General features: G+C 42.2%; 2 protein-coding genes across 2 annotated transcripts in view; one reads left to right on the top strand and one right to left on the bottom strand.

The window, feature by feature from the left end:
• LOC105030913 (ladderlectin-like) overlaps positions 1–140 on the top strand; it is a 43,292-nt gene extending 43,152 nt beyond the window's left edge. The window contains exon 6 of the mRNA XM_034290316.1: positions 14–140. Coding sequence (XP_034146207.1) covers positions 14–81 — 68 coding nt within the window. The 3' untranslated portion in view covers positions 82–140. The remainder of the gene's footprint in view (positions 1–13) is intronic.
• Positions 141–5,113: 4,973 nt separating this feature from the next.
• On the bottom strand, positions 5,114–6,817 carry LOC114832769 (ladderlectin-like). The gene is made up of 6 exons (XM_029118585.2): positions 6,737–6,817; positions 6,317–6,383; positions 6,083–6,171; positions 5,859–5,996; positions 5,342–5,456; positions 5,114–5,248 (listed from the first exon to the last, which is right to left on the bottom strand). The coding sequence occupies exons 2-6, from the start codon at positions 6,372–6,374 to the stop codon at positions 5,181–5,183; spliced, it is 468 nt and encodes a 155-aa protein (XP_028974418.2). The 5' UTR covers positions 6,375–6,383; positions 6,737–6,817; the 3' UTR covers positions 5,114–5,180.
• Between the last annotated feature and the right edge of the window lie 11,263 nt (positions 6,818–18,080).

Below are 18,080 nucleotides of genomic sequence, written 5' to 3'. Positions count from 1 at the left end.
GTTTCCTTTGAAGATAAACATCGCTGGAACGACGAAGTCTGTGAGAAGCGCTTTGCATCAGTCTGCTCCAGAAGCCATTAAATGTACTTGTTGCTGTGACATCGTCCTGTTGAATGATGTGGTTGTCAATAAAACAGCTGAACACATTTCTAGTGTTGTTTGGGTTAATTTTACATGTCACGTCCTTGAGGGTTGTTAGTTTCAGAGTCTAGCATGTGACAGGTTATGGTCATTTTAATTCAGTTCATTCAATCACAAATCAAGACCCTTAAACTAATGTCTGTACACTACTGCAGCATTGCTTGTGAAATTTCACAATCTAGATGTTTTATAGGTATTTGGTTTTTTAGCATTACTTTCTGCTGGTGAGCAATTACTTGTTGGGTTTAAGCATAGAATGGCCCGCAGGCCTTAGTTTGTCCCAGCCACCTTACTAACCCAAACCTTAAGACAATTCCGTCCGGCCCGCGGTGGGTAATATTTGTCAAGGGAAGTAATTAACTCACCAGCCCATTCCTATACTTCTGATTCTGATAAAAAAATTGGAAATAATGGACTGACTGTATAACTTAATTATTGCCCTTTTCTGGCCACAACGAAGTCTGTCAGAAGGGTTTTGCAGCAGTCTGCTCCAGAAGCCATTAAATCAACTGTTGTTGCTGTGACGTCTTCCTGTTGAATGATGTGGTTGTCAATAAAACTGCTGAACACATTTCTTGTGTCATTCATTCATTCATCTTCTTCCGCTTCATCCGGGGCCGGGTCGCGGGGGCAGCAGTCTAAGCAGAGATGCCCAGACTTCCCTCTCCCCAGACACTTCCTCCAGCTCTTCCGGGGGGACACCGAGGCGTTCCCAGGCCAGCCGGGAGACATAGTCCCTCCAGCGTGTCCTAGGTCTTCCCCGGGGTCTCCTCCCGGTGGGACGGGACCGGAACACCTTCCCAGGAAGGCTCTACTCTGAGCTCCTCCCGGGTGACCGAGCTTCTCACCCTATCTCTAAGGGATCGCCCAGCCACCCTGCGGAGAAAGCTCAATTCGGCCGCCTGTATCCGGGATCTTGTCCTTTCGGTCATGACCCAAAGCTCATGACCATAGTTGAGAGTAGGAACGTAGATTGACCGGTAAATCGAGAGCTTGGCCTTGCGGCTCAGCATTTTCTTCACCACGACAGACCGATACATCGACCGCATTACTGCAGAAGCTGCACCGATCCGTCTGTCAATCTCCCGTTCCATCCTTCCCTCACTCGTGAACAGGACCCCTAGATACTTAAACTCCTCCACTTGAGGCAGGCACTCTCCACCAACCTGAAGTGGGCAAGCCACCCTTTTCCGACTGAGGACCATGGCCTCGGATTTGGAGGCACTGATTTTCATCCCCACCGCTTCACACTCGGCTGCAAACCGTCCAAGTGCATGCTGAAGGTCCTGGCTTGAAGGGGCCAACACGACAACATCATCCACAAAGAGCAGAGACGAAATCGTGTGGTCCCCAAACCTGACACCCTCCGGCCCCTGGCTGCACCTAGAAATTCTGAGGAACCACACTATTCCTCCTGAATCCGAGGTTCTACTATCGACTGTATTCTCCCCTCCAGAACCCTGGCAGAGACATTCCTGGGGAGGCTGAGAAGTGTGATCCCCCTATAGTTGGAACACACCCTCCGGTCCCCCTTCTTAAAAAGAGGGACCACCACCCCGGTCTGCCATCCCAGAGGCACTGTCCCCGACTGCCACGCGATGTTGCACAGGCGTGTCAGCCAAGACAGCCCCACAACATCCAGAGACCTGAGGTACTCAGCGCGGATCTCATCCACCCCCGGTGCCTTGCCACCGAGGAGTTTCTTAACCACCTCTGTGACTTCAGCCCGGGTGATGGGCGAGTCCACCTCTGAGCCCTCATCCTCTGCTTCCTCAACGGAAGACGTGACGGCGGGATTGAGGAGATCCTCGAAGTACTCCTTCCACCGCCCAACGACATCCCCAGTTGAGGTCAACAGCTGCCCACCTCTACAGTAAACAGCGTTGGTAGGGCATTGTTTCCCTCTCCTGAGGCGCCGGATGTTTTGCCAGAATCTCTTCAAGGCCAGCCGATAGTCCTTATCCATGGCCTCACCGAACTCCTCCCAGGCCCGAGTTTTTGCCTCCACAACCATCCGGGCTGCAGTCCGCTTGGCCTGTCGGTACCCGTCAGCTGCCTCAGGAGTCCCACAAGCCAACCAGGCCTGATAGGACTCCTTCTTCAGCTTGACAGCATCCCTTACTTCCGTTGTCCACCACCGGGTTCGGGGATTGCCGCCTCGACAGGCACCGGAGACCTTACGGCCACAGCTCCGAGCCGCCGCTTCGACAATGACGGTGGAGAACATGGTCCACTCGGACTCAATATCTCCAGCCTCCCTCGGGATCCAGTCGAAGCTCTGCCGGAGGTGGGAGTTAAAAATCTCTCTGACAGGAGACTCGGCCAGACGTTCCCAGCAGACCCTTACAGTACGCTTGGTCCTGCCGAGTCTGTCCAGCTTCCTCCACCGCCATCGGATCCAACTCACCACCAGGTGGTGATCAGTTGACAGCTCCGCCCCTCTCTTCACCCGAGTGTCCAAGACATACGGCCGCAGGTCAGATGCCACTCTATCTCTCTGAAGTTTTTCCCCAATACCATTCCTCCAAGTCATTATGCTCAGCCACTGTGGGCCTCCTCATCATCCCTCGATCCAAGCTATGGAGCTTTGGAGACAAGGCTTTTTCACGGGCTGCTCCAAGAATGCACTTCCACATTTCATCCAGGACTCCAAATCTTTTGCCATATTCATCCATCACCTCAAGTCTCCTCTGTTCAAACAAGCCTAGCCCCAGCCCTACGTTTGACCCACCCCAACGCTTTTTGTTTTGTTAGCAAACATTTGTCTCATTGCTCTCTGTAGTTATGTATTGTAAAGTGCTATATGTAACCCACTTGAAATTATCCTACAAGCAGGGTTAGGTTATTTTTAGTTAATATTGAATTCCTTTATTACTTGTTAGGTTTTCTCTGCAAACCATATTTGGCCTAGTAGGAGGCAGTGGTGGCGCTGCATATAGGGGAAACTGCTACACTGATTCTTAGAGGGAGAAGGAGAAAAATCGAGAAGAGCGGAACGATAGCGAGCTGAAGCTATATTTAGATTTTCCACCCTGAGTAAAAAATATATTTAACAATTAAGACCTATTTAAAGTTTTTTAGTTTTTTCACCAAAATAGCAGAGCAAAGGATCGAAATTACGACAAGGAGTTTACTTGTATTATTTTTCTCCGGTGAGTGTTGTACACTTGGTTATTTGTGCTACTAGCCAAAATAGCGTGATAGATAGGTTTACTGAGTTAAGCACGTGGACTTAACCCTATTTTTATTTTGCTGTAAATCAAGTTGTTTAATGCATTGTGTGAAAATGTATTGCTGACATTTGTACTACATAAGTAAAAAAAACAAGTTGAACAAGAGTTTAATGATTTGAAGTGCTATTCCATGCCATGTTGAAGCTGTGTTACTACGTGACATGCTAGTGTTTGAGTTTCATGTATGCTCTGAATGCAAACATTGTACAGATAAGCGCGAGATTTCACCACACACAAATAAAAAAACATACTACCCGGGTTGATGGACTTTGGGTTATTATTTTGGGGTTATTTCATCAGAGCTCTGAGGTCATTTTATTTTCAATTTTTTTTTCTCAACATATGTGTAACAAGAGGGTTGAAAACTAAAAGGACATTGCGAAAGAAAAGAGAAACAAGGTCATACTGTTTGATAATTGATGTTTAATAAATGCAGGCTATATGTTCTGAGTAAACTATTTGGTACTTTTATTTCTCCTCTTTTGAAAAGTTCCTTAGAAAGGCAGCACTTCACTCTACATTACAATTAGTGCCCCTTACATATATAAATGTAATGTATTATTTACAAAAATAAAGATTTCTAATGACTGTCTCCAACAAAACTTCAATGTCAAGGTGTTATAGAGGTTGACTCCCAGCCAACTGAATCATGTAACGGTGATTGTGAAAATGTACCACATCATTCAACAGGATGATGCCACAGCAACAGTTGATTTAATGGTTTCTGGAGCAGACAGAAGCAAAGTTATTTTCACAGACTTCATAGTTCCAGCGATGAAGACCTTCAAAAGAAAGTTGAATTTACTCCCACATCATATTGACAGGCATTCAGTTAACTGTCAAGTGTGACTAGTGGACAAGTGAATGATTGTACCTCCAAAGTTAATCTGAATGCACGGCCCTCAGACACCATTATAGTTGTTGGCTTCCCCTTCGTCCCATTCATGGTAATTAAATCCAGATCCATCAGTCCAGGACCAGCTCCGGTCATGTGGAGATGTGTAGGTCTCAGCATCACACCCCCATGACATTTAGGCATTCATGAACAAGCAACTATCACAGAACTCCAATCCATTTGGAAAGCTATAGAAACACTAAGACAGGTAACCTGTTCAGCCCAATCAACAGGCATTGATGTGAACCAAAACACAGACTGGCTCACATTGACATCATTATACTAAGGTACTGGACAACTGAACACAGGCTATTGAAGACATTACATTATATTTCAAACAGATTTGACATCACAAGCATCCTGTAGACCTATTTCCAAGTATAGGCAAGGACCTTACAGATATGGGAGCAAGACTTTGACCAATCAGACTTCTACATAATATTGAGAGACCAAATTGCACTGCCTGAACACAGCGTCATATCTGAACATTTCATATTCAGAGTCCAAGAAGGGCTTTTGTTGATGCTCGGACTGAGTAACTTGATTTAATACCTTTAATCCTAACTGTACCTTAATTCAAGACATCAACCAGTTGCTTATCAGCAGACAGTAAGTGTATCAACTGAAGGACTATAGAGCATTGAGAGAGATATGACTCAAAATGAAGTACATAAGGTAGAAATTTCATATGCAAGGCTCAAGCATACAGATAGAGAGACAAACCCAATTTAAGTGGGTTTGTGGAATGAATAGACTAAATAATTAAAACTGCCACATTCTAGACTCTGGAACCAACAACCCTCAAGGACATGACCTGTAATATTAAGCCAAATGACACAAGAAATGTGTTCAGCGGTTTTATTGACAACCACATCATTCAACAGGAACACGTCACAGCAACAACAGTTGATTCAACGGCGTCTGGAGCAGACCGATGCAAAGCGCTTCTCACAGACTTCGTCGTTCCAGCGATGTTTTTCTTCAAAGAAAACAGTAAAAATAACACCCACATACACAGGATTCAAAGAACTGTCAAGTTAGATGTGACTGATGGACAAGTGAATGACTGTACCTCCAAAGTTCATCTGAATACACGGCTCTCTGACACCATTATAGTTGTTGGGTTCCCCTTGTGCCCATTCATGGTAATTAAATCCAGAGCCATCAGTCCAGGACCAGCTCCTGTCCTGTGGAGAAGTGTAGGTTTCACCATCACACCCATGACATTTAGGCATTCATCAACTACACTAGCAACTACCACAGAACACCAATCCATTTGGAAAGCTATAGAAACACTAAGACGGTTAAACTGTTTAGTCCAAATCAACAAACATCTATATTATGGTGTCCCAAAAACACAGACTGGCTCACATTGACATCATTAAACTACAGTACTGGTCAACTGAACAGGCTATTGAAGACATCACACAATATTTCAAACAGATTTGACATCATAAGCATCCTGTAGACCCATTTCCAAGTATACCTAATGACCTTACAGATCTGGGAGCAAGACTGTCCCTGTGGAGTGTTTCTAACTGTGGTCATTCCGATGAAGCGCGTTTCGTTACACCAGTAAGACAAAGTACCTTTCTCAACTCTGGCCGACCACCATCATTTCCTCCAATCCAGGTCAAAGGTGAATCTACAGTCAACGTCTCCAGGAACCTAGACTCCTTCCAGCTGTGTACTGAGGCCAGGTGTCCACCAAGAGACTGACAGTGACGCTAAAGAGGTAAAGATGGACAATGTCATTAAACCAGGAATATGCAGTAGTGTTTCCACACCCAAATATCTAGGGTGAGACAGCTACCTCTGCCTCAGTCCATGACCTCAGAATCTCTTCAAAACGGAAGCAGCGGGATCCAAACTTTTGCCATCCCCGATTACATCTGGATGGCCCTGTAAGACCAAAGTAAGTAAAACACTAGGCTACATGTGACCAAGAAACATTTAAGAATCAAAACTGATCCACAAGCGGCATTAAACCAGTCAATATTGTAAAGACCAGTCAGTCACATTGTTGAGAAAAGGGGAACCCTCTTACTCGCATCTCCCAGAGAAAATGTAGCAATGAGAAGCAGGAAAACCATTATCACTCCCATGATGTAATCCTAAGAGAACACAAGACAAAGACCAGTTGTCATCAAAAGACTTGCTGAAACTGGCAAGAGGAAACTGATCCTGACTAAAAGACAACCCTCCAAGTGGGATGTTTTCAACACAGAAGAAGCTCACAAATGTACTATAGAACATCAACATTTTAGGTTCTGTCCAGACTTACCACAGAATATATTATTCAGTTGTTAAGAATGTACTGAAAAAACAAAGTCAATACTATCTTTTCCACTAGAGTGGAACACTGGTCATCACTTTATCCAGGACATTAAATTCACCTCACAGGGAACAGTGTCATTTGATATAAAGGCAAACAGTGGAATAAGAATGACACCTGTTGACCTCTCACCTTCTGAAATGACCAGTTAACACTTATTAAGCCCACTTCAGCTCTCTCCACTGAATCTCCCTGTGATGTGAGTTCTGTATCTCCTCTCCTTTTTAAGAACCTGAAACAGGTGAGGATGATTATCCTGGATTACTGAGCTGGCTTCGTCCCAGGTGCTCCTAATTAAGTCTTTAGAAATGTATTATTTGCAATGTAAAATACCTTTGTTTCCATCCACTTAGAGCTTGGTTCATGGGCAAAATCTAAAGTTTGCATAAAATGCTGATGCACACAAAACTTATTTGTAGCAAACTAAATATGTAAAGATATATAAAAAAGAAATCTGGCTTAAGCCCCAGATGTTTTGTCAAAAGCCCTGATTCTTTTAGGTTTTTTAAAATAACTTAAACTTTGTTTCATTTCCTCTCAGTCTTTCTGACTGGAGTGGCAAAAAATGAAACAAAAGCTCTATTACCGTACGTGGTGGCAGGCGGTAATGCATCGCGCATCACTCATCTTGTTTGTCAACTGCCAATTAAAACTAACGAAGAAGAATATAAATCTTCTTCATCATTAACTTGTCAACAGGGGCTGGCGGGTTGTTGTCATGCATGTTGTCATGTAGTATGTTTCATCGGTGTCGCAAGCTTACTGGCTAAACGGCCGTAAGTTATGGATATAACAACGTTTTTACACGGAACAGGAACACACGCCAGTACCTTCATTGTGGAAGCAACCACCTTTTTAGGAAAACAAGGCATCCAATACCGGGGGCATGATGAGCAGGAATCCAGCCAGAATCAAGGCAACTTTATTGAATGTATGAAGCTCCTTAAACAATTTGACCCATTTCTACAAGAATATACTCCCCCTTCTCATACCACTTACCGCTCTCATTTATCCCAAATGAAACAAGAACCAGCATTTCACAAGAAATCACAGAAAGCATCATCAAGCAAATGAAGATTGCAAAGATGTGCTCTGTGATGGCAGACGAGGCCAGAGACAGATGCAAGACAGATACAAGACGGCAGTCCTTCAAGCTTTGACAGAGCTCTGCACAGACTCTGGTGGTGAAGATGTGTTCAAGAGGGCCATGGCCTTACGTGAGGCTAATTACATCCAGCTCCCTGTGGGTCCCAAACAAAAAAGATATGATGGTTTTGTGGTGGAGTCAGCCTGGTTTTCAGGTTTTGGGAGAAGCACTTATGTCAGGTATTCATGCTTGCAACCCAACCACAGAGACCTTTCTCTCTGAAGAAGCCCTCAAAAGCCTTGCTTCCCATTATAAGATTCAGTTGAAGCCAGAATAACTCCTAGTTTCATCAATAGAAGGATGGAGAAAGAGACAGTCCCTGACACCTCCACTGTGTTCCAACTGCTTGATGAAGACATGTTTCCCAGCCTGAAGGCTCTCTTCCAAGTTGCCCTGACGATTCCAGTAAGCAGCTGCAGCTGTGAACGCTCCTTCTGTGCGTTGCGCTGTCTTCATACATGGTTAAGGAACACCATGGGTCAAGACAGGCTCAATGACTTGGCCATCATGTCAATGGAAAAGGACAATTTGAATGACATCAACCCTGACAGCGTTATTGACAGATTTGCTCAATTAAAGCCACGTCGATACAGCCTTATGTCGCCGCAACAGAAAAATGCTTAATCAAGACAACAATAGGAGAGCAAAGATTTAGAGAGTTTCAAGAGAAAGAATGGAGGCACGGCAGTTGGAAAGGAATGCAGAGAAGAAATAGAAGAAAGTGTGTAGGAGGCAAAGAATGGAGAGAGAAAGGAGCAAAAGAATGGAGATGCCTAATATGCTGGTTACTAAATTGGTAAGATTTACAGAAGTTCTGTATGGTTAATAGCTTTTACATTTATTACATTCCGAGTAAGGAGATAAGTCTGAAAATGAACAAGGAGGAAAAATAAGTGTGTGAAGAGACAAGGACACGAATATACCTGTGGAGCTGGAGAGGCTGGAGGACAAGAGGAGGAGAGATGATGAGGGGAGTGAGAATGAAGTGAAAAGCAGAAGTTAAGAGAAGGAGAGAGGAGAAAAATGTGTGATGAGGAGTGGAGAAATAGGAGAGAAGAGGACAAGTGGAAGTCTGGATTTGAGGAGTGGAGAAGAAAGGGATGAGTGAGGGGGAAAAGCAAAGAAAATAGAGATGAAAAGAAATGAAATATGAAAGCAGGTGAATTGGAAGAGGGACAAGAGAGGAAAATGCGTTTAGCAGTAAAGAGTGAAGAGCAGATTAGTACATTTTGAATCTTAAGTTTGTGATCAGCAACACAGATACTTTCTTTGGTTTATACTTTCTTCATTCAGTGGAAGAAATTTCCAGAGATGAGTGGAGCATGAGTAACAGAAGTTACACAAAAAGAGGTAGGAGAAAAGTGACAAGTACACTGTAAATTATTTCTGTAGTTTCTTACTGTATAACCTTTGTACAGTATGTTACTGTAGATTTAGTTTTAGAGTTAGATTAGATTTAGACAGCATTATTTTGTATTTTCAACAATTATGTACTGTGCACACAGTTATGTATGTTATGGTAGATTTTCTATGCATTCTGGGTGTGAGGTTTTCCCGTCACTCCCGGTCCAACTCCTCCCCGCCACGCTCCGCACCTGCCACCGTTTCACTTCCCAGCACGCATGAACGCACCCAACACTCCAGATCCCAATCACCTGAATATTGAACACCTGTGCCCTGTTAACCCCTCTATTTAGCCCGTGCTCTACCTCCCCTCCAGTGTGAGGTATTGTTCTCAGTGGACCTGCCAAGCCTGCTATCGCGCTCGCTCATTACTTTGTTGATTCCCAGCCTGTTGTGTTCGCTACCCTCCGGTCCCGTCCTCTCTCCTCGTTTACAGAACCCTGCGTCTTGACCTGTTCGTCTGCCCCGTCGTGTTTCCCCCTGCCTACCCTACCTGTGTTGTTACGGACTGCCTTCCCGGAACACCGACCTCCCTGCCTGCCCCTGGATATCCTTACCGTCTCTCCCAGCCTGTACTGTAGCCTCCGCTGATTGATCACCCGGCTTCCTGACCTGCTTGCCTGCTTCTCGGTTTCGCGTCCCTGCTCATCCCTGCCTGTGCCTTCGCCTTCAAGGACTGATCTTCTGGTTTCCGACTCTCTGCCTGTCTTGATCGTTTGTGTGCTAGCCTACTCCCTTGTGCGATGTACAATAAATCTACCATTGCACTTCTGCAATTGGACCCACACAACTCTGGTCTTGGTGTTCACTACACTGGGAAATTATCTGATCAGCGTTCATATTCGCCTCTCACGGCGTGACCTCACGCGGGTCTTTTTCATCATTAAAATGAGTGAGCATCAAGTCGACATACATCTATAGAAGGAACTGACTATCAGGATCTAGGTTGCGTTTCCCAAAAGCATCGTAAGCCTAAATAGATCGTAGAGACCATTGTTGTAATTGCAAGGGCGTAGATTTGGTTTGAACATTGGGGGGGTTTAAAGTTGTGTGCTGCCTGTTTTTTTTTTCATGTGTATTGTTATTGGATCATCTTTCTTTCTATATGCTTTAACTGATTACAAAATCAACATATACAAATATGAAAGAGACAAAATTTAGACATTTATTTTAAGATTTTTATATTCCATTTTAATGCATTACATTTTTTTAAAGGGAAACACATGGGCTCTTGAACAACTGTAAACATTAAATTTAGATACACCACTTGCTCAAAGGCACAGAACAGTGATTATGATTACACAGTTTAAATGAAAGCTCCAAATATCTGCTTGCGTCTCTCACAACCAACAACAAATTCTTGGCACACCAACTTGTTGTCTAAGAGGTCCAACTTGTCTTGGTGGACATGACAAACTGCCACATGATTCTGTCTCTTACTTGAGCGTAGCCAAATTTTTTACCTTCTCAGAAATTGACATCAGCCAATGAGATCCGCTTTTAGAGTAAAATGCCCAATTTTAATTTGACGATTGCTTGCTGATAAAAGGAAATTAGCATATTTAGACCCGACAGCACTCACCATGAGAGAGAGACCTTTCCAGTGATATATGATATGACAGGGTACAAACAGCGATCGCGCGGAGCAGCAAGTTGATTTAGAACGACAACTTTTGATGAATTTAGGCGAAATCAAGAGACTCAAATAGACTAGAAATGTAGTAAAATAAAGACCTAATGTGTATTTTTGACTTTTTTTACACCACAAGTCTGAAAGAAGTCATGTTATTAAAGACAAATAGCCCCCATAGAGCCCCAAATCTCAACATTGACCAGTGAAAAAAACGATGTTTTTGCCTGCCGTGTCTCGCCTTAAGTACAGAAACCGCCAGTAAATCGTTCATTCATCCAATTCGTTAAAAAGTCAGATTAATTTAGGAAGAAAACAAACACCGATGTGAATACTTTTGTCATTGATAATTACAGACACTATTGAAAAATGAACTAGCAAAACAGACGGCTGATTTGGTAACTTGTTATACTGATAAGTGAGCTATAAGTTAAATACATTGAAATGGAGATGAGCTAGCTAAAATATATCTGGTTTCACTGGTGTGTACTTAGCTATTACACAATATTCTCATACCTCATTCTCAGTATATGGCTGTTGTTTTTTTACATCCCTCTCTGACCAGCAGTTAAATAAAGTCCGCTGTGCAGCGCTTCTCTTCATTTTTGAACGTTACCCGTCGTCGTGACTCGTGTGCTCTCCACTCGCGTTGTTTTGGAAAAAGTGCGCCTTGGGCGTTACCAATCGGTTCAATGGAGGGGAGGATTATTATTTATTTTTTTCCTATTTGATTATGACAAACTCATATTTGAGTAGGAACAATTATTGTTACAAAATATATGAATTCTTCATACTTTTCATTTGATCTACTGTAATTCTCATGTCGAAATATTGGGGGGGTTGTAACTAATGGATTTGAATATTGAGGGGGTTACCTCCCCCCCATCCCCCCCATAAACTACGCCCCTGGGTAATTGTTCTATAATCTATCAATACAGGCCATTGCCTTCTCAATATTTATGAATTTAGCCTCTGATACAGGACATGTTCATTCTCTTTATAGGCGGGTAATGGTATTTGTTTGTTACCACAGAAAACCGCTTGCGTGTCCATGTTGAATGTGTTTCTTTTATGTAAAAACTAAAGTAGCCTACTTCTACAAGGAAAGATCACAAGAAAAGCTTGACGTGTGCTTGACTAAACTAAACATTTAAGACTTTTTCTATTTGTTAATAACAAATAGAAACCAATGTAGATGTATTGATTGTATAAGTTAGTGAATTGTTATAAGCTGTTGTAACCAATGAAACAAAATATTAATTGTTTGTAATATGAGCTGAAACTGAAGGAGCAAGTAGGAGAATAGGAAACCCTGTTTAAGCAGTTGCCGGGGAGAGAAAGATTTAGTATGTCTGTTTTGTGAGAAACAGGACACAGGTTAGAGACACACACACATAGTCTGACAGGCCAGACAGAAACCAGGAGGAGACAAGAAGATGTTTGCGTTTATCCTTATAAGGTATAGAACTGGAACTGGACCAATAGCACACTTGTTCTGTGAATTTAACGACTCTATCTTTTGGGCGTAATAGAAGTATAAAATGATCTGTTGAATGTTAATCCTTAGACATTGTGCGGCGACACGTGTCTCCAGAAGCTTCTGTAATAAATGAACATATGATACGGTAATTGACCTGACTCCTGGTGTTTTATTCTCCTTTCCAACAAACCAACTCGGGGAAGTGTTAGACTTCAACAGAACTTTGGTAGTCAAGTATAAGCTTCCTTCATAATGCATCATCACATTATTAAACATTTAGATTGATTTTTGAAATTTGTGAATCGGTTCGAATCCGCAGAAGATGGAATCGTAATTCATATGTGAATCTCGCATCGCATCGCATCGCATCATCTTCCGCTTAATCCGGGGCCGGGTCGCGGGGGCAGCAGTCTAAGCAGGGATGCCCAGACTTCCCTCTCCCCAGACACTTCCTCCAGCTCTTCCGGGGGGACACCGAGGCGTTCCCAGGCCAGCCGGGAGACATAGTCCCTCCAGCGTGTCCTAGGTCTTCCCCGGGGTCTCTTCCCGGTGGGACGGGACCGGAACACCTTCCCAGGAAGGCGTTCCGGAGGCATCCGAAACAGATGCCCAAGCCACCTCAGCTGACCCCTCTCGATCTGGAGGAGCAGCGGCTCTACTCTGAGCTCCTCCCGGGTGACCGAGCTTCTCACCCTATCTCTAAGGGATCGCCCGGCCACCCTGCGGAGAAAGCTAATTTCGGCCGCCTGTATCCGGGATCTTGTCCTTTCGGTCATGACCCAAAGCTCATGACCATAGGTGAGAGTAGGAATGTAGATTGACCGGTAAATCGAGAGCTTCGCCTTACGGCGATATGTGAATCTATTTATTTTATTTTTTTTCACCCCTCATTTAGTCCACATGCATATCCATTTATGCCACACAACATGCAATCAGTATATCCACCTTTTCTTTCAAATTTGAAGCTAAGTAAGCTATTTTCTGAATGTGTGAGATTTCCGGTTCATATATAGGGAAATAAAGAGATGAATAACAAAGTGCTATTAATGATACAAATATTTGTGCTATAAACTAGTGTTTACAATTATGACAAATTCAATACATCAAAATAATAGGGTAGGGTAGAAAAATACCAGTTTCCAAAATCAAGATGCATAACAAGCTTTTCTGTACAGCTAGAAATGACTGTAAGCGGATGACATCGGAAGCCAGACACATTCCATTTACAAATGTCCGTGCCACTCTTCCGTGAATAATAAGGTGGATACCATAGGCCAAAAAAAGGTGTTAGTTTAGGTTTGTTTGATTATTAGTTGTATGGTTTGCCTCTGATTGATTTATGCTTATTATTTCTTGTAGGATTATCAGAAGTGCTGTCGCTGTTCTTCCACTTGACACCATCACTACCCTCCTCACCTGGCCTTCATCCTCACCTGTATTGCTTTCTTTCTAAGTTTCTCTTTTACCTGTTAGAGATAATTTTTGTATAAATTGAAATGCATGAATTATTAAATTGTTCTTGATTTAAAGCAGATTTCTATTGTTTTATTATATTACATTATTATTACTTGTGTATTGTTTAAAAATACACAATAAACCGTGTTGTGCAGTTATAGCTTCAATTGTTCTTTTTTCCATTTCATGGATTCTGATGTAGCAAATTTAACAGCTAAGCACAAACTAAACAGAACTGAACTCTTAAGATTAGTAATGATGTTTACACCAAAATCCAATTTTACCTATGTAGGCTAACTTAAAAATAGTCAGATAATGGTTGTCTCTTTTTAGTTGCCAGTGGTGAAAATGAGTCATCCTTAACATTTTTGGTGTTTTGGATTCACAACAGCTGGAGAACAATTAAATACAAAATAGGTTGTAGGCTCTACTGGGTGATTTTTACTGAGTAACTATCATCATTTTCCCAGATAGTGTATAGAATTTGAGGCATTCTATTATCTCAAACAGCCTGGAAAATTGTGCATTTAGCTGACGTAATTGGGGGAAAAAATCTCCAGCATGGGAGCATGCCCCCGGTGAGTCCAAATATACTCTACCTGGGCTGAACCTCCGATCCAGAGCGGGAGGCTCACAGTCTGTGTTAGTGCCTGCAGGAACTGGAATTCCTCAGGGTTGTGCACTGATGCCAAGTGTCCAGAGTAGCTGTTGGAATCATGCTAACTAGACCATGTTATTTTACTTTTTTACCTTTGAACTTGCACTATTGTATCCTGTTGATTTTATAAATAAGCCAGTGGTTAAGACCAACAGTATTACACCGTTTCAAATGGCGTTAGTGGTTATGGCCAAATTTAAATAACATGTAAAAAGACTAGCCAACCAATGTTTAATGAGGTCTTCTCTACCTATAGAGCCACTGTCTCACCCTTGGGGCCAACCTGGTGTCAGTTCACAGCCCAGAGGAGTCCCACTTTCTATTGCAGTTGACAGATGGTTCCCCTGCCTGGATTGGGGGCTCTGATGCTGTCCAGGCACACTTTGTAAAGGTACCCTGTTTTCTGTTAAAGAGTTAATGGAACAGTGACTTGAAAGGTGCTTCACCTGAACTGACATTGTCCTATAGTGGACCAGCATCGTGACGTTAAACCGTTCTGGCCCATTTTGCAATTTGGTGATCTACATTTCAAATGTTGTAGTCCTCTATCAGACCCTCTTATCCAGAGCAACAGTGCTTGTATGGGTTGTGGTGAATGCAGGCTTTCTCAACGCTACCTTGTCCCCTGCCACCAATACATGGGACCCATTTTTAGATTAAATCGTTGTAGACTTGGGGCAAGAATCTACCATCAAATCAAGGGCCTTTAAAATCCATCACTTTCTGCTAATTGGTTTTCAACAGGGCCGGTCTACATGTTACTGCTGATGCGATGGGAAATCTTGCACTTCGTGCTAGAAGACCTATGTGTCGTTTGAGTTCGTACGCTCAGAAAGTGCACCTTTAACTATTTTGATACTGAGCCCATTCACCACTTTCCAACAGAACAGGCAATGGTTCTGGAGTGATGGCTCCACATTTGGTTACCAGAACTGGGCAAAAGGAGAACCAAACAATTTTAACAGCACTAGAGAACCATGTATTGAGATTAACTATGGAAGTAAGCCCACCACCATTCACTGATCTACTATGAAGTCAATTATTTCACAATATATTACTGCAGAATTGAGTGTCTAATTGACATCGCTGGAATGATATTTGTGACAAAACATTTTTTTCTGTGTGCTTATTAAAAACATGTTGAATCAAATGGAACCAACAATGCATCTTCAATGAACACACTATGCTGAAGTTGAACGCTGAATTATCTGCTGTAAATGTTTGTTCTGAAGGGATGTTGCTGACATTAAACGGTCTATACATATTTTCTGAAGATATTTCATAACAGCCTTGCATCCCTTAAAGATTTCTATCAAAATCTACAATTATTAAATGTATATTAATCTAGTGATTTTGTTTATGTAGAAAAAAAAATCAGAAAATTGGTTATATATTCTTTCCTCTGTGACACAGGTGTGACATTGTTTGGCAAAATACAGAACATGATTGAGCCTTTTTCCAACCCTCAGTGACTCTCCCACCCCTGCTGTCTTCCAGATGTGGAGTACTGAAAATAATTTTGGGAAACTGATTTCAGGCAGTATCCTCTCCACTGTATCAATTTCCTTTTGTGTACGTATGTACACTGACCTGGGATTGGACTTCTACTCATATTTCAACATGGTGTCATTTAGTAGTTTAATGCAGTTTGAAGCTCAAACTCGTTTATTGTAAACTAAGACAACAGGGTACATTGTGTATTTCAATCAGCCATTTAGACTGGTCAATATCTTACTGTTTTACAGGGCAACCCGAATGCAATCAGGGATGGCACTAGTTTGGATCACGCTGCTTCAGTTTTGAAGAGACTCTGAGGTCATGGAATGCCTAAATGTCATGGGTGTGATGCTGAGACCTACACATCTCCGCAGGACAGGAGCTACAACAATTCCTGGGGTCTGGTCATTCTGCCAAATGTTTGGTAACAAGTCTTGTCACTCCCAAGAACCCAGGAGTCGGTTCCCCTCCTAAGACATTGCATGCATCGACCAATGATTGCAGGTCATCTGTTCCATCAAACGAACACCTGATGAGATTAGCTGATGTGAAAAATAACTAGGTTATACTTTGAGTCCCAATTTCCATCTAGATGATAGGTATTTGGTTTATGGTATTACTATTTGCTGGTGAGCAACTGCTTGTTGGGGTTAAGGTAATTATGTCCGGCCTGTAGTAGGTAATAAAATAGTTGTCAAGGGAAGTAAACAGTAACTCACCAGACTATTCTTATAATTCTGAATCTGATTTTAAATTATTTAGACATAATACACCGACTGTATAACAGTTTTAATTATTGCCCTTTTCTGGGCAATGTAAGATCTGTGAGATGAGGCTGCATTCAGACGGGCAGCGCAATTTTATTTTTAATAACATTTAGACCAATCGTTGGTGTGTATTTGTCAGAGCTGATCTGATTGAGAAAAATATCACAACGTTTCCGCCATGCTAAAAGAAAATTAGACGGTGGGAGCTTTTAATTTCAGGTTTCCATCAGGCATTGATTTTCATAAAAGTCCTGTTGAATGAAAAACGTTACAAAAGGCTTGATGGTAACACCAAATACATATTTGATTTGGTAAACATTGACCAAACGTTTATGACAGAGGGGGATTTTCCATGCTATTGACTGTACACATATCACCATCAGAGCGCCCCTGGGAGAACATGAGGGTGGTTATGTGAATAGGAATTCATTTTACAGCATTAATGTTCAGGTATTTGATCATTAAATTCATACAGGTAGCCCTGCAGCCTAGGCGTTCTAGGGAGTAGATCTCAAACAATTAAGAGTGAGTAATGGGTCAGTTTCAGAATTGTAGGCCATAACTGAATTATCGTGTTTTCAAATGTTTAGACTATTTTACTTGTCCTTACATCTCATACTACTAATAAAAGAAGAGTCTGTAAGCCAGAACAGAGAACAAAGGACAATCATTTCGGTGTTAACCTTTCGTTAAACTCCTCATAACCATCTATATAAACGTGCATACTTCCAGGAAAGAAGACGGAGCATGAGCCGTTGTGCAAAAACTCAGCTTGCGTTGTCGAACGCGCCCCTTTTAAGCGAACGCGCACAAACTCCAGGAAGTGAACAGCGAGTCAACTAACAAATCACCGATCGTAATCACCGTCGTAGTACGGTTTAACACCACTTTGGAAAGTCAGGGTTGACAAACTCTTGATAAATTGATAACCCAGAGTTAAATCTGAGTAGGTTGAACACCCTTCGTAGTGTACCCCTCTGTTCTGATTGGTCAAAAATCTATTACTGAGATAAATATCACAACTGAAGGTGCCCTTCAGAAGATGACATGAACGGTGGCGTTCAACTGACTAATGAAAAAATTATGAAAACGTATCCAATATTAATACATTCTTCATGAAGTCGCTCCATTTTGTGGGGGTTGGACTAGCTGGCCAGCCATCAGGGCAAAGCCACTGTGTTCACAACATTTTTAAGCACGAATCAACTTCTAGTAGAAAACTAACGATGGAAATACTCAACATTTCCGAAATTTTATTTGACAATTTAGAATGCATGCAAAATTGTTTTAGTTGGAAACTGACAATGTGTAAATGCACATTGGCTTGGGAAACGTGCATCAACATTTTATGCAAACTTTAGATTTTGCCCATAAACCAAGTTCAATAAGTGGATGGAAACAAAGGTATTTTACATTGCAAATAATACATTTCTAAAGA

The sequence above is a fragment of the Esox lucius genome, chromosome 24, assembly GCF_011004845.1.
Source record: "Esox lucius isolate fEsoLuc1 chromosome 24, fEsoLuc1.pri, whole genome shotgun sequence".
Taxonomy (NCBI): domain Eukaryota; kingdom Metazoa; phylum Chordata; class Actinopteri; order Esociformes; family Esocidae; genus Esox; species Esox lucius.
Note: the sequence above shows the minus strand (reverse complement) of the source record. Positions and strands in the feature narration are given on the sequence as shown.